Genomic DNA, 25,557 nt, shown 5'->3' with positions numbered 1-25,557 from the left:
CACAGATTAATAAACATTCCTGGAGATGTGATCATCACATATTATAAAGGACTCTGTTACAGCGAAGGTTCAGGAATGTGCCCCTACATCAGTGGCGTGCGGTACTATTTTAGGTAAGGGAAGCAGTGGCATCTAATAAACGAACTGATAGCAATCAACTCACCAAAATTTGTCACTTATTGAGTCAATGAGGTCGTTTTGTATTCTGTTCGATAAACCTGTAAATACCGTACTGTTCTCAAGGTGAACATTGAGTTTATGACCATATTTCCTCAACAAGTGAACTAATTCGACATAATTACCTTGGTTGATAGAATCCATGCTTTCGTCATGACCACGAAGACCAAGTTGCCACTTTCCTAAATGGCAGATGATATCAATCAAACGTTTCATTATTTCTCTATGTAGTATCGTCAGGCGCTTTTGAGTATCAAGTTGACAGTCAATTCGAGATTTCCTGAACATAACAAGTTGCATTGTTGAAATAATGTGAGTCTGAGAGTTCTCATGTCGTTTCAATGCTTTATGAAGTTTGTTGGTATCACCAAACCCAGTCTTGTGCCATACATATTTTCCTTGAGAAACAATAGGCATTACCAACAAAACACTTTCCTATTTCGGCAATCGGATAGCCACTCTGTTTTAGAATACTATTCTGAATTAAATTTGGTTTGTGCTTTAAGTTCTGGCACCCCTCATGTCGGTCGTCCTCTTTCTATAATTATTTTCTTTTCAGAAAATTCCCTGCTATTAAACCTCCGTTTTAAAAGGCTTTCGAATGCACAGTCGCAGCCGCGTTGTCTGCCAGCATTCATTTTAGCTGTGGCCTGTGCATGTAATCTAATCACCCCCCTGCCCGTGTACCGCAGTAAGAGATTTGCTGCCCTTAAACGCAGATAGCTTCTTTCTGATGCGTCAAAATACAATCTTACGCCATCTAAATATACACTTACAATATTTTAATAAAACTTAATGTTACCTATAACACCCAACAAGACTGAAAGAACACAGGCCTTCGCTTCCATATCACAGGCATTAGCCCGCAAAAAGAAAGTCGCTTCTTTGCCCACTTCGTGTGCGACGAACTTTAACGGAGAATAACGAAGAAAACTTTGTCCGTCCCACCAAGCAAGGGAAGGGAGAAGGAGGAGGCATGTGGCCTTGAGCAGGAACACGCGCTAAATGACAATATTCAAATCCTTATTATTCAAATTCAATTATTTATATATGACTTCTTTTCTTTTCGTTTCTTAACTACGGAAGTAATGCTTCCCTTGCTTCCATGCACGGCACGCCACTGCCCTACATATATATTGTCAGGAAGGATATATTCGATGCCTTAAAGGGGCTCATACAGGTACGAGTCTGGCTCGTGAGTCCGACTCAGCTCGGCTTCCAGTGAGCCAAACTTGTCCATGTGTGGGTCACAAAGTTGAGAGTCAGCTCATGCATTTGTGGTAAAATTAATCAAAGCCCGGCTCCCGAGCCAGACTCGTATGTGTATGGGCCCCTTAAAACGGTGCAAATAGGCTGCAACTAAGTAGACAGCATCTATGATTATGGACGTCAATTTTCAGCCCTAAACCTTTCTTCCCTTAAATATATTCCTACCCCTCTTCCATTAATTATTGCTGAGTAATTGATATTTAATAGCATAACATTCATTTCACAGTTTCTAAGAATCGTCAGTTCGAAAAGTTAAGGGACCCATACACACTTCCTTGCAAGCCTATCCTATTTCCCTTGAGACAGGAAAGTAAGTTAAAAACAGGATCTAAAGTATAAAATAATACTTGTATGTGTATCATTTGTAGTTGCCAGTAGTATTCAACAAATCTCCTAAATTCTACAGTACTTTTGGCAGTATAATTGTTCTGTATCTCAAATTGTGTCAGCAAGCGAAGAAAAACTAACAGTTCGTGTATCCGACTATCACAGTGCTCTGAACAGAAGTTAAGGCATAGCTGAGAGGGACGGCTGAATTTTTGTACAGCTCCTGTACCTTTACGCCGTTCGAGTATAACCTAAAGGAGACAGCAATTCAATATCTTGGGACCAACCCATGTCGCGGACTTAAATGTAGCGTGCAAGTTTACTGCGCCTGCGTCATATTAGCGCAACCAAAACGAATCTACGTTTTCTTAACATTAGTCCATCTAGAAGCCTAGAACGATCAAGAACCTCGTTTTGTGACGTCATGTTTCTTGATTTGCCGCCGAAGGAACTATCCGATTTCCTGAAGCAGACAGAAAATCGTGTCATTCCAGGGTAAGAACTCGTTCAGAGGTATAATCGTTTATTTCACAATGCACGATAAAATTTTGTAGACGTGAAAAAAACACTAATTTCAAGCGATAAATGTCATACTGGCTTTGGATAGTAACAGGATTCCATTACGGGGTACGTTCCAAAACCCAGATAATCAAAACATTTTATCACACATATTGGCTGAATGACAAGGGTTAGATTCCATCAGGAGATTTGTTTATTTGTCAACGCATCCGGTCACTCAAGTTTTTAAGAAATTTCCCATCCTTTAATAAACCCTACTGTATATTACCGCGTTCACGAGAGCACGCCACTAGCGCCTGTTGAACCCAGTTCACACCTTCATATAATATTTCTTTAAGATTCATTTTTATATTATTATCTCATCTATACATACGTTCCCCTGGTGGCTACTTCTCCTCATAGTTTCCGACTACAATTTTGTATGCATATCATCTTTCCCCGTGCGTGCTTTATGTCGCATCCAGCTAATCCTCCTTTATTTGATCACCTTAACCTAATATTTACGGAAAAGTGCAAGTTGAAAAGTTCCTTGACTTGCACTTTTCTCCAGCCACCTGTAGGCTTGTACGGCCTTTCACTTACGTCTTAATGTTCTGCTCAGCGTCTTTTTTCTCAAACGAAGAAGTTGGGGAAAAAACAAGAAGTAATTTTTTATCGCGAATTTTTGCTACTGCTGTATGAAGCACTGAACCATACACATCGACACCTGCACTTCTTGGTTCTGCTTGGCCGAACTGCGGCAAGGGGAACATAAAGTTCAACAGCGTAGTGAAGTGGATGGTTGTGTTGTTTACAGTACAGATAGAAAATGTTATTCCATGTTTTAAGTATATTAACAAAAAAAAAATTCATTTACATGTTTATTTACTTTCTTATTAGGGCTGCGCCATAGCTCAAGCGGTTAGTCGCTGGCTTCCCACCATGGCGGCCCGGATTCTATCCCGGGTCTGGTCAAGTTGGATTTGTGGTTGACAAAGTGGCGCTTAGGCAGGTTTTCTCCGAGTACTTCGGTTTCCCCTGCGAATCTTCATTCCACCACCTGCTCCACAATCACCCTCACCTATAATCTGGGGCTGGTACAATAGGCCAGAAATGGCCTCAGTGCAAGGGACTTAGTCCCACCCCACTAGCAATAATAATAATAAAAAAATATTTATTTAATTGAATCCAGTGTCAATTTCAACATATTTGGTTTGCAAGACGAGAAGAAGAAAAAATGGTAATAAAGCATATAAAATGTGAAGTATTCATATAAATAACTGCAGTGTAAAGAAAGTAATAAAATAACGCATTATGATTATTAATAACATTAATAATAATATGAAGTCAAAAATATTTTTAAAATTGAGAATTATTGCTCCAAATTTTTATGCGAGTCTGAGTTTGGTCCAAAACGCTTCGTGTCCCCTTGCACGATAAGATTTCAGAACCAGAATTGCCCAAGAGATTTGTAACTTGAAACATGTTCGTAGATTGTTCATTGAAATGGCTGAAGAGTGAGCACATCGCGCTACCTGACAGCCGTCCCTCACGGAGCCGAGTCACGGCAGGCGTCTCAGTTTGCTACAAGACTCTCGTGTAGACAGATGTTGTTAGTATGTTTGTGGATTATCCAGCGCCGAAGCATAATTCTTTCATGACTGTGCCCTACGGTTGCCTCATTCCTGGGTAAGAGAAAACTGTTTATAAGTACTTAGATTCCTCATTGACAGCGGCGCACGTCAGTCAGTTAATGAATTAGTATAATTTTAGTTAATAGCGGTTTTCTTCTGGGCACGCGGTAGCGAAGTTAGTTGAGGCACTTTGCTACAAGCCGGAAGGTCGCAGGATCGAATCCCAATGAGGTCATTTGATATTTTCAATTTATCTAGTCCTTCCAGCCGCACTACGGCCCTGGGGTCGACTCAGCCTCTAACAGAGATGAGTACCAGGAATATTCTTGGAATGTTCTTGGGGGTAAAGGGTGGCCGGCTCGTAGGGCTGACAACCTTACCGCCATCTATGAGCCGATTGTCTAGAAAATGTGGGAGCCTCAATATCTCACAACCCTATGGGCCTCAACGGCCTGTTATAGGGATACCTTTATTTATTTATTTTGCTTTTTATATCGGGTTTCTTCTCTGAGATATAGCGACTGGCTACGGGCTGGACGACCGAGGGATCGGAGTTCGAGTCCCATAGGGTCAAGAATTTTTACTCCTCCATGTCGTCCAGACCTGCTGTGGTGTTCACCCAACCTCCTATACAATGGGTACTGGGGACTCTTTCCCGGGGGTAAAGCAGCCGGAGAGTGAAGCTGACAACTCAACTCCAACAAATGTCGAGGTCAAGAAAATATGGATCTATACATCCACTCCCCCATACGTCTTCGTGGCGTAGTGCTTGATTAGTTAAGCACTGGGAAAATTTTACTTTACCTCGGGTTTCTTCGCTGTCTTACTGTGAATTTTCCTATTTATATAAATGCTTTTTATGTAAAGAAATTCAATCACTGGGTTCATTTCACGAACAGTAAATACTCTTAATTTTATGAAATGTGGAATATAAATTAATGCAGTTAAAATAAAATTTAGAACGTACGACATTTACTGTTACATCGTCCATTTACTGTTGAATGTTTGTTATTGATCGCGAATTATATTCAGTCTGTGCCCATGCGTTCATGTTTTGAATTATGAAGCCTTGCCTGTATGTTACGGACCGTGAAGTACTATATGCAGGAGATACCTGTTGTATGCAACGGATCGTGGATTATATTCCATCCATGCGTTGCCTCTGTGTTGTGGATTGTAAAACGTAAAGTAGAAAGTAAATATTTTAAATGCAGGCTGTAACTCTTATGTATATTATGCACATTGATATTAAGGTAGAAGAAGTCTGTATAGAGAGAGGCTACGGGCTGGAAGGCTGGGATTCGATTCTCGACGAGGATAATACTGAATGAAATGCAATGTTCGTAACTTCTTCTCTGAATATTGAACCCTATTAATAGATGGTGCTGAGCGATATTTCCGTAGACGCATTTAAATAATTTATCATCATTATCAGTAATCTGTCAGACGACAGGTCCACAGTCTCTTCCAAAACAATTCCTCCACTTAATGCGATCTAGAGCTTTCTCCTTCAAATGACAGTATCCTCTTCTGTTCCCAAGGTCATCCAGCATCTTCTTACGTCTTCTTGTCACTTCTATCCGCCCCTCTATCTTTCCTTCGATAACTTCTTTTAGAAGGCAGTTTCTGCGTAACACATGACCAATCCAATTAGCCTTCCGTTNATTCTTCTTCTTGCTAAATGAAGCTTTTGCCATGGCAATTCTGGATTTAATTTCACTAGTACACCTTCCATCATCTGTTAAAAAGCTACCCAAATATTTAAAACATTTCACATTCTCAAGTTGTTTTTGGTGTATCTTTATTGTGACTGGGGTTGGTTGTCTTGAAATTTTCATTACTCTTGAAATAATTTATAACCTAAACAAAATGGTTCAAAGAGATAACTTTCATGAATTTTTAAATGTAATGGCTAAACTCGTGGCAGTAGCCTTCATCATCATGACGCGGTGATTAGTTACGTACAGATTTCAGCTAGCGCTAGACCTTTATAACGAAATAGTATGTGTACTGCCTGCTTCAAAATAACTTAAATCGCTGACTAAAATTTTTAATTTTCTTTTTAAATTCGCTTAGTTGGGGGTGGAGTCCAACTGAGTGCACTCGGCATGGCGGCCACTGATTGGCCTATTGTAGCCTGTCCCGGGTGATTATGATGATGGAGAATTTGGCGGAATGAAGATTAGCAGGGGAAACCGAAGTACTCGGAGAAAACCCGCCCCAGCGCCACTTTGTCCACCACAAATCCCACTTGACCAGAACCGGGATCGAACCCGGGCCGCCGCGGTGGGAAACCAGCAACTAACCGCTTGAGCTATAGCGCGACCAATTCGCTGACTAACACTAATCGGTAGAGGGTCCCTGAGACGTTGAAATTTTCTCAGTTGCTAGAGAAAGTTCCGAACTTCTTTGGAACTCGAAGTTTCATTATCGTGTTCACAAAACTCTGTCTTTGTAGCGAGTGAGATGAATTCACTCTACAAGCTCATATCATATTCCTTAAGGCCAATTTTAATATTATCTATGCCTAGATTTCTCAAGCGGTGTATTCACTTCAGATTTTTCGACAAATATTCTGTAAGCATTACTTATTTGTGCCATCTGTGCTGCATGCCATCTCACTCTGATCACCCTGTTAACACTCGATGAAGTGCACAAGTTGCACAAACATTTCTGCATTCTGTAATGTGATGACATGTAAATCTGCAGATCTTTGCAGACACTGTCTCTTTCTTTAGGGCAACAGAGTCTTTCTTACTCTGAAAATAAAGACAGCATATTCCTTCGATAGCTTGGCAAGATCTGACAGACTACACGGCGTCACATCTCAGAAGAGTAATCTTCATAGTCTCCATCGTGAGAAGCTCAACTCACAAACACCAAGTTCCTCATTAAGTATTTTTTGCTATCGTTTTATTACTTCCTCCATCTTTTCTTTTTTCCCTTGGCACTAGAGCCCCAGTGGGCCTAGGCCTACCTCCATGAACTTCTCCGTTCACTTCGGTTTTTCTAGATCTTACACATTCGGTAGGACCCCTTTGGGCGGGTGATCAGCTCGCCGCAAGGCCTCTACATGTACAAAAACACAGAAAAACGCACACACACAAACTGAACATCCATGCCCTGAGTGGGATTCGAACCCACGATCCCAGTTTCCAAGCGAGCGAAGACAGTACATGCCTTAGACCGCTCGGCTACCGTGACCGGCTCCTCCATCTTAGGTCCAAGCAATTTGTTCACCGCTCTGTTAACAATCACAATTGGTTTCTTAATGTGAGACGCCAAGTTTTTCACATCTATACAAAACAAAGGTTTAATTATAGACACAACATTATGATATTTTACTAGATAAATCAAAATATGGCCCATTGAAGACGTTGGAAGTATGAAAAAAATAATCACAATTTTTTTATTGCTAGTGGGGTGGGACTAAGTCCCTTGTACTGCGGCCACTTCTGGCCTATTGTACCAGCCCCAGATGATAGGTGAGGGTGATTGTGGAGCAATTGGTGGAATGAAGATTGGCAGGGGAAACCGAAGTACTCGGAGAAAATCTGCCTAAGCGCCACTTTGTCCACCACAAACCCCACTTGACCAGACCTGGGATCGAACCCGGGCCGCCGAGGTGGAAAGCCAGCGACTAACCGCTTGAGCTATAGCGCGGCCTGAGTAATCACCATTTGTTTACGTATAGTGAATTAAGTACAGCTCTTAAGATTCCAAGATTTCCCCAAAATATGCCTTCGATAATTTCGTTGTCTGTTTCAGTGTAAACAGCGTAGATGACGTGTATGCTAAACATAGCTAAGGAATTACCAAAATGATTAGAAAATTCATAATGATATTCATAAACACGACAAGAAGATTACGAGTTGCTGAGGAAGAACTTATTGAAGAGATAGGTCTGTTTCTTGCATCGGAGAATCAGTAAAGCTCTCGTTGCATGAAATTTCTTGCGCTTTTCCGATGATAAAATTATACTTTCGTTGACTGCCACCAGTTATTACGAATTTATAAAAATCTAAGTGAAGGAAGCTTAGGATTATGAAGTCTGTTCCTCACAACAGATTTGTACTTAGTATAAGCGAATGAATTCACTGGGAATGCTACAAAGCTCAAATATTTGGGAACGATATTAACAAATCAGAATTACAACTAACTCCATGGAGTTGAGCCCTTCCTGAGAAGCCGCCAGTTGTGCAGTTACTCGAGGGCTTTCTAATATTTTATGGAACCCGAAGGTTTATTACCTTGTTCACAAGAGCCCTCCACTGGTCTCTATCCCGAGCCAGAGCAATCCATTCAATACACCCAATTTTATTTCTTTAAGATCCATTTTAATATTATCCACCCACCCAAACCTAAATCTTTGTAGTGATCTCTCTACTTCTGGCTTTCCCACCAAGATGTGCATTCCTTTTATCCCTCATCCATGCTATATGTTCAGCACATTTCATTTTCCTTGACCTGGTCATCCTAGCAATACTTGGTGAAAAGTACAAGTTATGAATCAAGATTACAAACACAAAATAATTAAGAACAAATACAATTTAACGAATGTTTATTACCATCCAGTTTAGTAGCGTCTTCTCCTTTCCTAACTAAATACCTGCAAATTAAAATACACACAGAACTCTAATTTGCCGGCTTTTGTATGGGTTCGCAACTTGGTCTCACTTTAAGAGGCCAATATGACTGAATGATTCGCAAACAAATTGCCGATGAAATTATTTGAGCGCAAGAGATAGAAAGTAGGAGGATGCAGACTACGCAATGACAGCTTCATTATTTGCCCGCTTCACTATGTATTGTTAGAGTGATCAAATCAAAGAGGATGATGTAGCATATATGGGTACATTAGAGATGCATACAAAATTGTAGTCGGAAAACCTAAAGAGAAGAGACCACCTAGCAAGCCTAAACGAAAGCAGGACAATAACGTTGAAATTGGTTTCAAATATGGTTTAGATATGCGGACCGAATTATCTGGCTCAGACCAGAATTCAGCAGCAGGCCTAAAGGCTCGTAGCTTGTGTTTACATGTTAATCAGACGTACCCAAATCTCTGCCGGCTTACCCGCTATCCTGGTTGGGTTTCCTTATGACGCTGTTCTGCCCTTCCATACATTCGTTGGTACAACACACTCAAATATGCCACATTCGCCGTTTCCTAAATATTTTCTCTGATTATCTTTGTTCGTAATTCAATCCTGTGTAAACTCCGAAGTTGAAGAAACATCTTTAAACAATCTCGTTAAACATTAAACTCATTAAAAGCACAAAATAAAAATAACACAGAATGATTTGACAACACAGTCCAATGTGACTGAAATATATATTTATATGACTGCCTTTACATGTTTCGGTCAGTTATGACCATCTTTAGAAGGCATGACAAGTTTAGGAAACTGCTGTTACATTGATCATAGTACATCAAGTTGGATCAAAGTTTTATATAAAGATCTGAATTAAGATAAAATGTGGTCGAGTTAAAAAATATTAAAATTATTAAAAATTAAAATCTGGAACCGCTAAGGTTCGTGTCTTCGTGCTTCTTCTATCAACGGGAGACTGGGGTTATAGGTCCGGGTAGTGTTGTTCTCTCCTTTTTATACAGCTGGTTAAGAATTTGCAGTGTTGCTGAGCTGCTTCTCCTCTTGCTGTGTGTTGAGCTGCTTCTCCTCTTGCTGTGTGTTGAGCGATAGGAGAAGCAGTTCAACAACATAGATTCTTAACGTTCTCAACCGACTATATAAAAAGGGGAAAACAACACTTCCCGGACGGCCCGGACCTCTAAAGGACGGCAATAATACTCCAATCTCCAGTTGACAGAAGAGGAACGAAGACACGAACTTTAACTGTTTCAGATTTTAAATATTAAAAGTTTTAATGTTTTTAACTCGACCAGATTATATCTTAATTAAAATCTTTATACAAAACTTTGATTCAACTTGATGTACTACGATCAATACAACAGCAGTTTCCTAAACTTGTTGTCATGCCTTCTAAAGATGGTCATAACTGACCGAAACATGTAAAGGCATTCATATAAATATAAATTTGAGTCACATTGGACGGTGTTGTTAAATCATTCTATAATATTTATCTAGTGTGACGGACCTGAATAAATGAAGTTAAATTAAGAAAATTATTATCTTCTGGTAAGTGATGTCATGAAACTAAAATATCGCTAGACACTAAGAGATGAGTAAATATGATGCCTGAATTACTTTCTTGTAATATTCGGACCTAAGCATTGTTGATTTCGATCGTGAATAAATCTGATAGTTTTATATCGTTGTCACTGAGAAAATGACGTGTTTTATAATTCACAATTGGTAGCCGAAAGTAAGGCAGTAGCCATGGATATAGCTCTAAAGGAGACGCTGTCGCTGTAGTAGCTACTAACATTAATTTCGATCAATTTTATGGCTACCCGGTGCCTTATGAAGCACTGAACTACAGGCAAATGTGGTTGTGTAAAGACATGAAGTACAAGTTAACCTTCAAGCGGTAAACCAAAGGACAACTGTGGCAATAGCCTGAAGATAATTTCTATTACATAATAACTTAAGTCACAAAGTTGCAATTATCAGCCATATTCAAAGTATCTTGTAATAGTGTAATTTTAGTTGCGCAAAAGATAACAGGATTCCCTATATAAAACGCGTGTACTAAACTTGTGGACACTTCAAGTGTGTATCTGAATATAAGGTTAGGACTTTATAAACAAGGGTCTTCTATGCAGATTATCTTTATATGCCTCTCATTTAGTTCGATTCGCCAAAATGTATAAACTTCATATAACATGTCCCATTTGAATACATACAAATGTAAATATCTCCTTGTGCCACGCAATCCACTGTTATTTATTTTCTGTCGTATTTAGTTAACATTCATCATGTCATAGAATATTTCAGATAAACATTTAGATCGTAAGATCAGTACTTTAGACAATGTACCTGTTTTTGAAAGATGGTCGGTGCTTGAAAAATCAATAAATATTTAGTTTCACCATCATGGAAAAGTAAAGCTGCAGAGGTAAATTATTTAATTTTGTGATTGTGAAGATTGTCTTCTTGAAGGGTTGAAGTTGTCGCTGTGCCTAATTAATGAAAGGTAAAGCTATCCATGTAAAAAGCCATGTAGGCCCATAGGGTTGTGAGACGTCGAGGCTTCCACATTTTCTACACAATCGGCTCACAGGTGACAGTGAGGTTGTCAGCCTTACGCGTCGTCCGCCCTTTAACCCCATAAGGATTCCTGGTATCATTTCTGTTAGACTCTGAGTAGACCTCATGGCAACAATGCAGCTGGAAGGGTTAGGTCAATTAAGAAATCCTGTAACATCGGGAATCGAACCCGCGAACTTCCGGCTGTAGCATATTGTCTCAACCAACTATGCTACCGCGTGCCCCTTCTTAATTAAACACATTGTGAAAATATATGAGGGCACTCGGAGGAGTTGAGCGGTCAGCTCCTCGCCCCAGCAGCTTTATCTCGGGGGAAAAGGACCCGTATCTATTGAACAGGAGGTTGGACGAAATCAAGAACTTGGTCTGGACACTATGAAGAAGGGAGGAAAATTTGCTTCTTCTCATGTATCGAACGTAAATAATTGGTAGTTCAGACCGTAGCTTAAGATGTAGTCGCTATACTGAAGGAGCCTGTACTAACTAAAATTAAGTTCTCCCCACAACTGTTAATATACCCCCCCCCCAACAATTTCATCTAATATCCGTGTAGTAGTTCCGGAGATAGGACTATGACATATGAACAGATACACACTACATATCTCATTGCATACACATCGCGTAACAGGCACATCTTGCCACGCCATTTTTATAACCTCACATTTGTCAGTAATTACATTGGTGGTTCGTTTATTTCTATCGATTCTTTCAGCAGTTGTATTTTGTGAACCACTTTGTTTAGGGCAGTTGCACGCAGGTGTCTCGATCAATGAACAGAGAACAGGTTCCCCACTTCAATCAGAAAATTGCACGCAAGGCTACGTTGCCTCTAGCGGTTTAAATATAATGGTGTTCCAGTGAAGTGTATACGTGTTATGTCCTATTTAACGACACTTTCAATAGTTCATATGCTATAACATTGTATGATAAGGTGGTTAGTGATTAATAATTTGGAACTGATATGGGAGGTAGTATTTGCGGTATAGTTCGATGTAATATCAGGCATTCGCTGGATGGAATTATGAAAACCACGAAAAAGTTCAGTCAACATAATCGATATTCTGGTCGAGATTTGAACCCAAGACCTCCCGAATACGAAGCAAATGGCATCCACAAGACCGCGACGGCCGGTATGATGCGTTTGGAGATACTTCGCCTAGTACGACTGTCATACTACTCGTAAAGTAACGGTTATTGTTACATTCACAGTAATAATGAAGTGGGAAGGGCTAAATAACCAATTGGTTACCAGAAGATTCCAATATATTTTGTTACGCCTCTCTATGTGGTGAAGCTCTAATAATTCTGGCTGAAATACAGTATGCCTATAGAGCGAAATGCCGGTCACGGTAGCCGAGCGGTCTAAGGCATGCACTGTCTTCGCTCGCTCAGAAGCCGGGATCGTGGGTTCAAATCCCACTCAGGGCATGGATGCTTGTGTGCGTTTTTTGTGTTTGTCTACAAGTAGAGGCCTTGCGAGGAGCTGATCACTCGCCCAAGGAGTCCTACCGCATGTGTAAGATCTAGTAACCCGAAGTGAAACGGAGAGTTTTATAGAGGTAGGCCTAGGCCCAAATTGGGGCTGTAGCGCCACAGAAAAAAAAAATAGAGCGATATACGCATAGTTGAGGTTAATGCTACGATTAACATGGATGCTGATTCGGCCGATATGGGGAGCTACAAGTAATAAACCATCTAGATTCTAAAGGGGTCTGGCGATGGTGGATGACACAGAATTACTGTGGTTTTGGACTTTTTCCATCATCCTGAATTCTAGGTAATAGAGGACAAGACGTTTCGGAAACTGGATCTATGATTGAGATTAGCTCTTTCTAAGGGGCCCAACTGAGTAGATGTCTTCCTTTCTCACCTAAAGACGGAAACAGATCCAGTTTCCGAAACGTCGTGCCCTCTATTACCTAGAATTCCAGACGATTGAAAAGGTAAAAAACCCCAGTAATTCTGTGAATAATCCATCTGTCTTCATCTTTTGTTATTTTCATGAAAAATTGGCTTATTTAGAAGATGTTCTTGAAACTTGTATTTTGAATTTGTTCAATATTTTATATTATATGTTGGATTTTGAATAGGCAGATCCCCTCATTTCTAAATGAAATGCCAGCCATGTAAGCAATTAACTTAGTACATAACAAATTCAGTGATATATAGGCCCTCCTGTAGTAACGTGTAGCCAAATATTCCTTATTGTGGAACTGGAACTCCATCAAAATCATCCAGTAGCCATCGATTTGAACCAATTAAACAAATAACCCTACAAGATATTTTCTAAGTTTCTTTCTATTATTACCCCCTCTAGAACTCCCATGAAATTAGATTTGCATCTATCGACTCTTGATTAATTTAAGGAAGTTTTCAGCCGTCTAGGATTATGTATTCTGCGTGCAGGATGGTTTATGAACGATTATGCAGAAAGGAAGAACAAGAAAGCGGTCTTGGTGACAACCTATATTAAAATGGGCCTACGACACCGCCATATTTCTTGTGGTAGTGAGAAAACTTCAAGAACTTTAACTTAACTTTAACCGATTCTTAGAGCCTCTCAAGCAGGAATGTAAAATCTCTATTTCCTTCTTAGGGCAGCCAAGGAGTTTAGTGTTCCTACGTTTCTCTAATTCTACAGCTAAATTCCGTTGTGTTTCTTAATCCGTGTCCTTTCACGATCCATATATAATTTTCAATTCGATGGTAATAAGACTTGTTACTTATATCGCCTGATGATGGCTCAGTGAGCCGAAATATAGCGACACCGTATTCTAGAATCTAGACCAATAAAACTCAGTTTTACACAATACAGTACGAGTGAGTTATTTGGTGGAGTGTTGTGTTTGACAGGAATTGATACGACAGTTTATACATAGACACGTTACTTGCTCCACACTTACGTGCATGTAAATTTAATGCCTTCTTCGGCCTCTCAAGTGCAAAGTTGTTGCACCAGAATTATCTGTGGTGGAAACGTAAGCAGAGTATTCTCGGTGTTCTTATCGATGCATGTCTCGAAGACAATAGTATCGACGTCAGTTCTCTCAAACATGTGAACAAGAGAAAAGCAGAAACCTCATACTGCCAGACTGTTTCAGAAACTAAGTTGGGCAGGCACACAATAGCCTGTGTTGCATGACAAGTCTCGATTTTGCTTGAGATGGACAGAAGTTTAATCTTGAATTCCCTTTAGCTTGTCTAATCTGAGCATTAAATTTGCAGTTACCAGATTTCTCTGTCGGGTGGTTAGCAGTCTTCTTAATTCTGAGGTCCGGGATTCGAATCTCGTCCCGGATACCGTCTATCCTGACTGAGGCTTTACGAAGATTTTCCCAAACTCGGAAAGGACACTTCATATTAGCCACTGAAACGTATGTCGCATTGTAACCTATTCACAGATCATTATTAAATGCTACAGACTTCATGCAGTGGAAAATACACGTAGATAAAGAATCAATACATTTGCAACAGTTATATTTTGTATCTCTTTGGCGCTTTTGAAAAAATATAAATGTCCGTCCGTATGTGAAAATTCAAGAACGGTTCAACGTATTTCCGTAGGTAATATTGGAATTTATCATTACAATCCAGTTTTGGGCTAAAATCGAGTGATAATATCGAACACTTTACGTGACGACTTTCATGTGTTTCTTCAGGCATGTCGAGCGTTAACTCGCTTATTATTTATTGGAAAGAAATTCGTTCGAACAGTAGTTGTAGAAAAAACGGAAACATGTATTTTATATATAACACACTGTCTTAATGAGTTTCGATAAAATAGATGAATAAATACACGTAAATAAGAGGACAGCTAAGGCGCCACAATGGTTATTCAGTTCGTAAATTTCATCCTTTGTGTCTTGCAGTTGCAGCTATGAACCTATGTGGCGGTGAATCGATAGGGCTATTTTTCTTTCCCACCAACAACTGTACTTCGATTTGGCTTCGTAAACAGTTTCTTCGTTGCAGCTTCTGTAACACGAGCAACCAGGGCCCTCTTTTGTATATTTTTTATATATATTTTGTTTCGAGTGTATAGTCTATAAACGTATTATAGTATCTTTACCAATATAGAGTTTATAATTTTCATTTCGTGCATCCTGCCGTGTTACAATATATACAACCTCTTTATTTGACCGTCACAACGCAGCATATATAGAACTTCAAGGACTGAGCATTGTCCTTGAAGTTCTATATATGCTGTGTCTTGACGGTCAAATAAATAGGTTGTAAATATAGAGTTTCATGTCATAATTTTACATGCAGAACAATAACAACAACACAGCATGGGTAGAACAACTAGACAACAACACTAAAGAGTCCTATTCTTCAAACAACAGAACCACGACGCGGGAGACACCCATCTTCCTTTAAAGAGAAGTAAAAAGGACACGAACGAAATTGGTTCTACATTTTAACAAAAAGTTTTTAAGCAATAATTTGTAAATAGACTAATTATAATAATTTATAAATGTTTTAAACCGTCTCTGTGGTCTAGTGGTCAGAGTTCCTGCCTACAGATCCAGAGGTCCCGGGTTAGATTCCCGACGCTACCAGATTTTCTGGGAAGTAGTGGTCCTGGAATGGAGTCCACTCAGCCTCGTGAGGATAATTCAGAGCTATTGCAAGGAAATAGCTGTTCCAGTCTAGAAAACCGAGATTAACGGCCGTGGGGGAACCGTTGCCCTGACCATGTGAGACACACTATCTGCGAAAGTTGCCAGTAACTTCGCCGACAAGCGGCGATCGCACGGTCGGTACAGTTCGCTTGCGGACTACAGACCACGGAGTTCTTTTGTAAATATTTTAACAAATTCATGTACATCGTAGTAATGGTTACAGGACAATATGTTATATTTATGACATCGTATTAATAGTTCCCTTATGTATTTATATGTCCTTCTGAAGATGATCGCTCCGACCGAAACATGTAAGGACGAAAGATTAAAAAACACAACATTTATCAATCACACCGGACGGCTTTAATAATCTCTTACACAGAACAACTGTTTGCTCCAATTATACTCGTGGTGCTCCAGATCAAAGAAACGACCTAATACTGTTAGCATAATAAATTCTCTGAAGATACTGCGGGCTGGACCTGTGGGCAAATCTGGGAAAGCAAGAAACACATAGCTAATTTTTGTGGGTAATACTGATGGAAAATGAAGGGAGGGAATGGGAGTTTAACTTTGTGATGCATCGTAAGGAAGTAGGTCATGAGGAATGACAATGGGCCGAAGAGGCTCAGGGTCGTATCAAATGGAAGGCACTGACATTAGTGGCTTTGAACGTTGCGATTCTGCTATTCTACTACCACAGTGCTAGGTCATTTAGAACTATTGATTTTACGAGTGATGAAAATCAACTGTAGATCTATGCTCTGTCAGTTGCACATGGGCTACGATTACCAGTATTGTCATCAAACTGATCAGTTATGACACTCTAAAGCGAAAATGTTGTCCTCAGAATAGTAGGCCTGTGCTAGTATTTGACAATATAAAGCAGGTTGAAAATAACGTAAGAAGATGAAGTTGCCCCTGTGCTTAAATAACTAGGTCCTGCGCCATGAAGGCATATGCGGGAGTAGATGTATAAATCTATTTACTGACCTCGGCACTAATTGGAAGTGAATGGCCAGCTTCACGCCACGGCCACTTTATCCTCGGTATCCGTTGGATAGGAGGCTGGGTGGACTCCAGAACCGGTATGGACGATTTGGAGAGGAGAAAATTCTTGACCCTGCCGGGATTCAAAATCCATCCCTAGGCTGTCCAGCCAATAGGCAGTAGCTGTACCTACTAAAAAAAGTAAAAGTAAAGCTATCCTTGTAACAGGCCATGAAGACCCATAGGGTTGTGAGATTTTGAGGGTCCCACATTTTCTAGACAGTCGGCTCAAAGATGGCGATAAGGTTGTCAGCCTTACGCGGCGGCCGCGCTTTACTCCCCAGGAAAATTATTTAATTAATTCCTTGTACTCATTTCTGTTAGAGGTCGAGTCGACCCCAGGGCCATAGTGCGGCGGGAAGGATTAGGTAAATTGAAAAAAAAAATCCAATGACCTCTGCTAAGCAGGTTGTAAATTCATGAGAATATTTGTGCATAAAAGAAAAGAAGTAACAGAACTGTGGAGAAAACTACTCATGAAGAGCGTTATAATTTGTATCCTTCGCCACATAATATGAGAGTGATCTAATCCAGGGAGATGAGATTAGTGGGTTAGTGGGTAAAGTTAGAGGTAAAATTGCCTGTGCTTAAGTAGTTTAACACTACGCCATGAAGACGTATTGGCCGGTGGATGAGTATATCCATGTAGTCTTGACCTCGGCATTGCTTGAAGATGAGATGTCAGTTTCTTCAGGCAGAATCTTTGAAGAAAGTAGACATTTGGGAGATCTAGAAGTAAATACGGTGATAATATTAAGAATAATATTAACTGAATCCATCCGGCCGAGGAATACTACTCCGTTTTCCACATTATTTAGTTGTTAGAGCCATGATTATTTGTCATATTAGTGTGCGTACTATAAGAGCCCGGATAGCGCAGCTGGCATAGCGACCGGCTACGGGCTGGGCGGCCGAGGTGTCGGAATTCGAGTTACGGTAGGAGCAAGGTTTTCCTCCCCTCCACGTCTTCCAAACGGGGTTCAGGTCCAACCAGCTTCCTATCGAATGAGTACCCGAGATTTTGCCCCTGGGGTAAAGCTGCCGGGGTTAGGGGGAAGCTGACCACTCAACTGCAAACTAGTGCCGAGATCAAGAATACGTGGACCAATACAGCCATTCTCCCATACGTCTTCGTGGCTTTTTTTTTTTGGCACTACAGCCCCATTGGGCCTAGGCCTACCTCCATGAACTTCTCCGTTCATTTCGGTTTTCCTACATCTTACCCATTCGGTAGGACGCCTTGGGCGGGTGATCAGCTCGTCGCAAGGCCTCTACCTGTACACAAACACAGAAAAACGTACACATACAAACTAAACATCCATGCCCTGAGTGAGATTCGAACCCACGATCCCGGTTTCGAAGCGAGCGAAGACAGTACATGCCTTAGACCGCTCGGCTACCGTGACCGGCTACGTCTTCGTGGCTTAGTGCTTAATTAGTTACGTAGAGGGCCAACTTTATATTTTACCATATGTATTATAGTCGTCTTAATTGTAGGCTCCTCAGTGATCATCATTCAATCATACACACTTGTGATCTTAAGAATATAGTAGGATCATGAGAGCAGCTCTTGTGGTGACGGTAGTGAACCTTCAAGTTCCATACAAGATGAGTTTTAAATTGGCGAGTGAATCAGCTTATTACCGTTTCAAGGACTCAGCAAGGAGGCTATAGTTACATAGTACATCTCTACGAACTAATGTACATGTACTGAAATGTGTCTTACAGAACGCACATGAAATGTTACTGTACTCCGATATGGAAGTCTCTAAATCCTCACTCTTGTAAGATATTTTGAATTTTTATCTCTTGTTTACTATGCTCGCAACGCCAATGGGGTATTAAGAGTAGTTAAGATTAATTCAGTATAAGAGCCTTGACAGTCTTCATTAAATGAATGATTATAAATATATTTTCCGGAATTTCCGCCAATTAAGTCAACAACAGATTACATCAGTGTTTCTTAGTAGGTGGATCGTGACCTCAAGTAACGAAGGATAATTCAAATAGTCGCGACCTAGCAGCCCTACAGTAGTGGGAATAACAAATGCGAGTATGTAGTAATTATTTTGTCGGTTGTTTTCCAATTATTCCGCGATTTTATTTTTCCGTTGGCGTTTTTGTTTGCACTTTTATTGTCTAAATTTAGAGCCCTGTCATACTTACACGTTGAATTTCCGAGTTTTTATCTGTGATATGCCACTACATACAGAAGTTTTTGTACTTGCATTTCATTGAATGTACATCACATCGAAGGATTTTAAAATTATAGTTTTACTTCTTATGGGAACTATATTTTATGTGATGTTGCAATTTTTTAAAAAGAGACATTCTAGAGCGTCGGCAAAGATTTATTTGCGCGTCAGGTGAAATTCCGTTAGCAATTTTACAGAGCGGACCAAAAGTCAGTTAACCTGAAACATTCTCTCGTATTAACGGAAAAGTTTTGATTTAAACCTGCCAGTCAAGTTGTAGAACAGTATCACAGTGTTGTGAGTCGTGCGCTGAAGATGGAGGACTTCATTTCAAAGAATTTCTGTAAATTCAGTTAATAATAAAGACATTTATAACTTATTTCAATTTACATTTTACTAAGCAGTTAATTGATTTTTAGGGAACTGTTTTGCACAGATACAAACAAAAGCCCACATTTTGCCCGGCAACTTTTAAAATTGAATCCAAATAGCAAAATTCTTTGAAATTTTATATGTTTAAATGAGACTCAGAGTGGTGACGCTGTGTAGCCTTGTACGGGATTATACGACGTCACATCATGCTTTAGTAGTTGGGAGATCAAACATGGACGGACGGACAGACACATTGCCCTCCCTTTGCCATTCATTTATTACAATTTGTGCAAATAACGAATTATTTTTTAGCAATATGCTGTGGTCATGCCATTAGAAACTCGTGTAATGGTTGATCGTATTGTCTTTTAAAGAAGGGTCAAAATATTTTCCGTGAAGCTTCGCAATATTGCGTAACGTGTTTCGTGAAGTGGCAAATTTCAACGGGTATTAGAACACGTTCTATAAGAGTGCAAATTGCAGAGCATGCACTGATGGTGCCTGGCAGTGCAAGACAGTCACGGCACGCGATCACTGATTCACCAATGATGCTATTATAGGAAGATGCACAGAACTCACTCGAAAATCATAAACACTGGTCAGAATACAGAGTTCCCATATACACGTAAATCGCTAGTATTTCAGATTTAAATATTTGTCGCCAAAACAAATTATGGCTTGCAAATAAATGTATATATTCTTTTTCAAATTTTGGATAGACTCCATTGTCAGCTAAGTACTGTAAACATATCAATGAAGAGACAGACTGCCTAGCTTTGAAACTGATTCGCTGACGTGTATGAGGCTAAAGGAAGAGACAGACTGCCTAGCTTTGAAACTGATTCGCTGACGTGTATGAGGCTAAAGGAAGAGACAGACTGCCTAGCTTTGAAACTGATTCGCTGACGTGTATGAGGCTAAAGGAAGAGACAGACTGCCTAGCTTTGAAACTGATTCGCTGACGTGTATGAGGCTAAAGGAAGAGACAGACTGCCTAGCTTTGAAACTGATTCGCTGACGTGTATGAAGCTAAAGGAAGAAGAAAATCATTACAGTCTGCTAATGGAGGTGACTATACGAGCAAAGTCCTATTTTCTCGTGAAGAAGTTTCTCACTTGTCAGTAACTGCAAATAGGCACAGTTGTCTAACTTGGGATTCTAGTCCACTCACCGAACACCCAGAAGGTGAGAAATATTCCTAAGGGAGAACTCCTAATGTCCACTTACATGCAATGAAGTATGTAGAATTGTTAGGCCTATTTAATTATTCTATAACCTTACGCTTTTCCACAGTTTAAGGGGCATGCTCTCATCTCTGCCGCACCCGTACATTTCACTAAAGTTGTGTGGCAGCGATTGAATCCACAGTTTAAGTAGCTGGGCGAAGGAGAACTGAATTCTTGTCCTATCCATTCAACCATCGAATACCCAGTTTCCGAATAGGTGGATGAGTAATGGAGAACAGATTTGTTGTCCCCTGCGTTCACCCAACCCAAGTCTGTCAGATCAATTTGGGTTACATAAAGAACGAATTGCATTCTTTAAAATTTATGACGCTAAATTTGTTAAAACGAAGAACTCGGAAGCTACAATTATACGTGTAAGACAACAACTGAACTCGGGCCCACAGGTATTCTGAGCTACAACGTAGCTCATATTTCACATGTAGCCCCCCCCCCAAATCTCACTACTGTTTTTTAAATCACAGTTCTTTCTGATGCCTTGACTTATCGGATTCAACGTTTAGTCGCTGGCTTCCCACCGCGGCGGCCCGGGTTTAATCCCGGGGTCTGGTCAAGTGGGATTTGTGGTGGGCAAAGTGGCGCTGGGGCAGGTTTTCTCCCAGTACTTTGGTTTCCCCTGCCATCTTCATTCCGCCAATTGCTCCACAATCACCCTCACCTATCATCTGGGGCTGGTACAAATGGCCAGATGTGGCCGCAGTACAAGGGACTTAGTACCACCCCACTAGCAATAAAAAAAAAGAGATTCAATATTTACGTTTGAAATAAGCTTACCTGCATTGCTTTTGTGGAAATCTGGCATATATTTTCTGACAAATATTAAAATTGCTAATTATTGGCATGGTGTATTTTAAGATTACGAAGGACTGGCCTTAGTAGATTAACAGGATATGCAAAAAATGTCTGATTTGCTTTGTAAATTAAAATTTTGCACCCAGCATTTTCTTCCTGCTACCACATATTCAAAAGGGATGTACTAGCATGCAAGAAACAACTCTCCAAATGCATAAGTACGCCTATTCGTAAAATATTTGCAGACATGTTAATAACATGCCATTATACACGTTTTATGTATAGATATGTAATAGCTAGCATGACAAGTTAGAAAATACACGCATAGCAAACAGCTCTATAGCATTCGTACATTTATGATTATCTCACCGAGCATAAAATATATTTCATTTTTCAACACAAGGTCTGTTCCAAACATTTTTCGCTCTGACAAATACTTAGCGTGACAGGCGAAGTTGCACTTAAGATTCGCACAGAAACGCCCGTAGATCTTCACATAAAGTTGCAGTTATTGACGTCCGATTTAACCCCAAAAAATAAACACATTTTTTATTACGTGATAATTCGTTCCACGGTCATCGAACTGTTTCATACTTGGCGAGAAGACGGGTGGATGAATTTTAACAGGACTTCCGCAGGGATGCGAACACGCCCAGTAAGAATGTTTTTGGCCATTGTCAGTTCTCAGTTTGCTCTAATAAAATTGAATATTTTCTAAACGTTTATAACCACACAAAACTTCAAGATCCTATATTGAAAGATACTGTTTTCCATCTCAAAATTCACGTCACCGCCATGTAGCTAGTTTTATGATGTAAGATTTGAGGCTTTCACGGCGGTGACTATGAAGAAAGCAGTCTTCTGGGATTTGGCACCGTGTATATGTGGTGTTAACCGACGTTTCGGAGGAACGTATCGCCTCCATCTTCAGGGTAGAAGAAAAATATAAGAAATCTGCAAGCGAAGAGACCAGTCTCCTCCGAAACGTCGGTTAACACCACATATACACGGTGCCAAATCCCAGAAGACTGCTTTCTTCATAGTTTTATGATATTGAGATGGAAGATATTAAGATGTAGCAGCGTCCAATAACATATTTTTCATAAAGAGTTTCACAGATATTGGGCGGTTTCTGTAATATTGGTATTGCGATTTAATTGGAACAGACGCGCACTTATAGGAGGTCCGTTAATAAAGTTGAGAGTTCACTCTTCGGAACTATGTAACAATTGTCAGAAATGCTATGCGAAAATAATTAAGATAATTCTCTACCTAAGGAAATACTTATTATTGTGCCTTGTGTGGGTTTTAATCGCAGTTATTATAATTCTTTCTAAGAGGAACCTGATTCGATACAAACTGAATTGTTCTGAATATATTTTGTCACTTAAAATCGAAATCAGAAACAAGTTCGCTTATATAACGAAGCGGCTACTTTAAAATATGAGATAGATACAGGTGTTTTGGTCATATAATTTTGTGCGTACGCCTTTGCCGTCTGCTTAAGAGAATCTACAAGAGTTTCTTCGCAGTAAATAAAAATAGGTACCCCAGTAAGAGGCCGTGAAGGCCCATAGGATTGTGAGACGTCGAGGCTCCCACATTTTCTCTAGACATTCGGCTTACAGACGGCGGTAAGTTTGTCAACCTTACGCGCCGGCCGGCGGCCATTTAACCCCAAGAAGATCCCTGGTACTCATTTCTGTTAGAGGCTGAGTCGAACCCCGGGGTCAAAATGCGGCTGGAAGGATCAGGTAAATTGAAAAATTCACCTCATCGGGACTCGATCCCTCGACCTTCCGGCTTGTAGCATAGTGCCTCAACCAACTACGCTACCGCGTACATACGATATTTATATTTTTGTTTCATAAATTAACATCAACGCATACCAGTATATCTGTTTAGTGTTGTCCGCTCATTACAGATTCTTTCTTATTTCTTCCGCTTTCAGATAGTGTGCTTAAAACAGAATTAAAATGTACTGGAGATAAAACATCTCCTATAGATCTCTTTGCAAAGAATCTGCGTCAGACTGTTGTTTACCATTACCGATGCGATTCTAGGTTACACTCAAACTCATCTTAATTAACGTAAGTAGTTCCACGATATTAACAATTAGATTAGAGTATCCTAAAATACTTCTCTGCTAACTGAATTGCAGACTCTTATTGAAGTATATGGTGCATTTACGTATTGTAAGAGCACAAATGTGATTTTATTTTTCTGTTTTAGGTACACCGGACATTGTCCTACACTTAAATTCCGCTACGGCAAACCGTATGGAGCTAGCACCAAGGACATCATCAAGGTACTGCCTAAATAAATTACTTGAATTTCCCCATAAGTTAATTAGGCTGCTGTGATGACGCTGTCGTCCTAAGAGACCGTGGTAAATAAATCGAATAAAGGGAACATTTCTACCTTTCGGACAGAATTTGCAGGCGACCTTCCAAGTAATCAGCACACAAGTTTATTATACTGGCCAGAATGACTCATGAAATGAGTATATTAATTAGAATGCAGAAATTAATGTTTTAGCCATCTTTGGAATAAAAACTTGGTGTCGGATTTTTATACTTGTGATAAAACACAATTTCATGTTGTATGGGCCTATCCATTGTTTCAAAAGTTCTCAGAGACGCATAAAAGACCAATTTTGCGAATTTTCTCTCTGAAATGAGTTTGACAAATATTTTGAAATCGGAAAGACTGACGAGGCTATTTGAAAAATGGAAATCGTCGCCGCGAATCATATAAATCGTGATTTTACAGATAAGAAATCAAGAAATTTCACCCTATCAGAACAATGTCAGACGGTCGGTTTGTCTTAACGTCATACGAGCAAACCCTAGGTTGTCTGCTAGAAACATGAGTGTTGTTAAAACATAAACTGTGATGCTCCAAAACATAAAATGTGCCACTCCATATGCAAGCTTTTTTAAATATCTCTCGCCAGACTACTTAACTAAGATGAGACAGGGATGTTTGTGGTTCAGCACCAACACCGAAAGGTTCTTGGCCTTAAAAGAAAGCGCCAGATACCTGCTCAGTAAGCTACACAGCATGGAGCTCTTATCACAACAGTTACTTGTTTGAGTCCTACTGGTAATTACGTCCCTCCACTTCTGACCTTTCCCAGAAGGAATATGAAAATGGAACATATAAATTGCACATCTCCGGGGCCAATGTGTGCCTATCATCCGTCCGGTTGGATACAAAGTGATTTGTTCATAGACTGGTTCAGACACTTTATTTACTACGTTAAACGTCATTCTTGTTTTGGACGGTCACTCCTCTCGTGTCCATAACCTCGAAATCGTCGATTTAGGCAGGGAAAGCCACGTGTATATCACACTCTTATCAGCTCACAACACCCACAAAATTCAGCCTCTTGAGCTGGCATTCATGAGGCCCTTGAAGTGCTACTAAGCTCAAGACATCGAACATTGATTTCGTGCACATCCAGGCCAGGTCGTGACCATAAACAAGGAAGGCGTGTCATTTTGAAACACATACATGAGAGAGTCCATTGCTAAAAATTTTGCCTGTGGTTTCAGGAAAGCGGATCTCTATCCTTTTAACAGCGACTCTTCAGGCCACACGAGTTTCTAGTTGCCGAGAAAGACTCAGAACAAGCTTCTGTTGAAGCCCACAAAGAACCTCAACCAGGTACTCCCGTGGTCAAAGTTAATAGTAATCCAGTTACAGCTGTCAGCATTTCTCCTCTGCCTACATTTTGTGAAAAACGTCAAAGGACTGCTCCTTGCGCACGCTCAGCCCAAGTTATTACAAATTCCCAGCACAAGACTCTACTAGAATACGTTAACAACAACAACAACAACAACAACAAAATGTAAACAAGAAGGTATTTCAAAGCAGATTTCAGGATAAAACGTAAGGATCTTACCTGGAACCGAAAGGGAATTTGTTTACAGATAGATAAACAGGTAATAGATGAAGGATAGAACAAATCTGAGTTCAATATGAAGAAATCATTAAAATGCAAACCTTAGAAATCACAACCCCAGGAATGAGAGGGTCTTTCATATGAATCAGCAGTTCTACAGACCCAGAAACGGAAGTGACTGTTCATCCCAGAGATGACAATGAACGGACTGCTGCAGCCTATTCTCAAAGGACCCAGAAGGCGAAGAATGAGTCAGCTGCACTGTTTGCGCACACAC

General features: G+C 40.1%; 1 protein-coding gene across 2 annotated transcripts in view; it reads left to right on the top strand.

Annotated features, from left to right (window-relative positions):
• Positions 1-2,166: 2,166 nt before the first annotated feature.
• The window catches only part of LOC111875556 (protein FAM166B), a 29,463-nt gene continuing 6,072 nt past the window's right edge, over positions 2,167-25,557 (top strand). Inside the window, exons 1-3 of one of the 2 annotated variants that reach the window (XM_023871894.2) lie at positions 2,187-2,268; positions 3,765-3,960; positions 23,606-23,681. In XM_023871894.2, coding sequence (XP_023727662.1) covers positions 3,890-3,960; positions 23,606-23,681 — 147 coding nt within the window. In that variant the 5' untranslated portion in view covers positions 2,187-2,268; positions 3,765-3,889. Of the gene's footprint in view, positions 2,269-3,764; positions 3,961-23,605; positions 23,682-25,557 lie in introns of both variants that reach the window. The other variant, XM_023871902.2, reaches the window with a different exon arrangement.

The sequence above is a fragment of the Cryptotermes secundus genome, unplaced genomic scaffold (assembly GCF_002891405.2).
Source record: "Cryptotermes secundus unplaced genomic scaffold, Csec_1.0 scaffold1069, whole genome shotgun sequence".
NCBI classification, from domain to species: domain Eukaryota; kingdom Metazoa; phylum Arthropoda; class Insecta; order Blattodea; family Kalotermitidae; genus Cryptotermes; species Cryptotermes secundus.
This window is presented reverse-complemented; position numbering and strand designations above follow the sequence as displayed.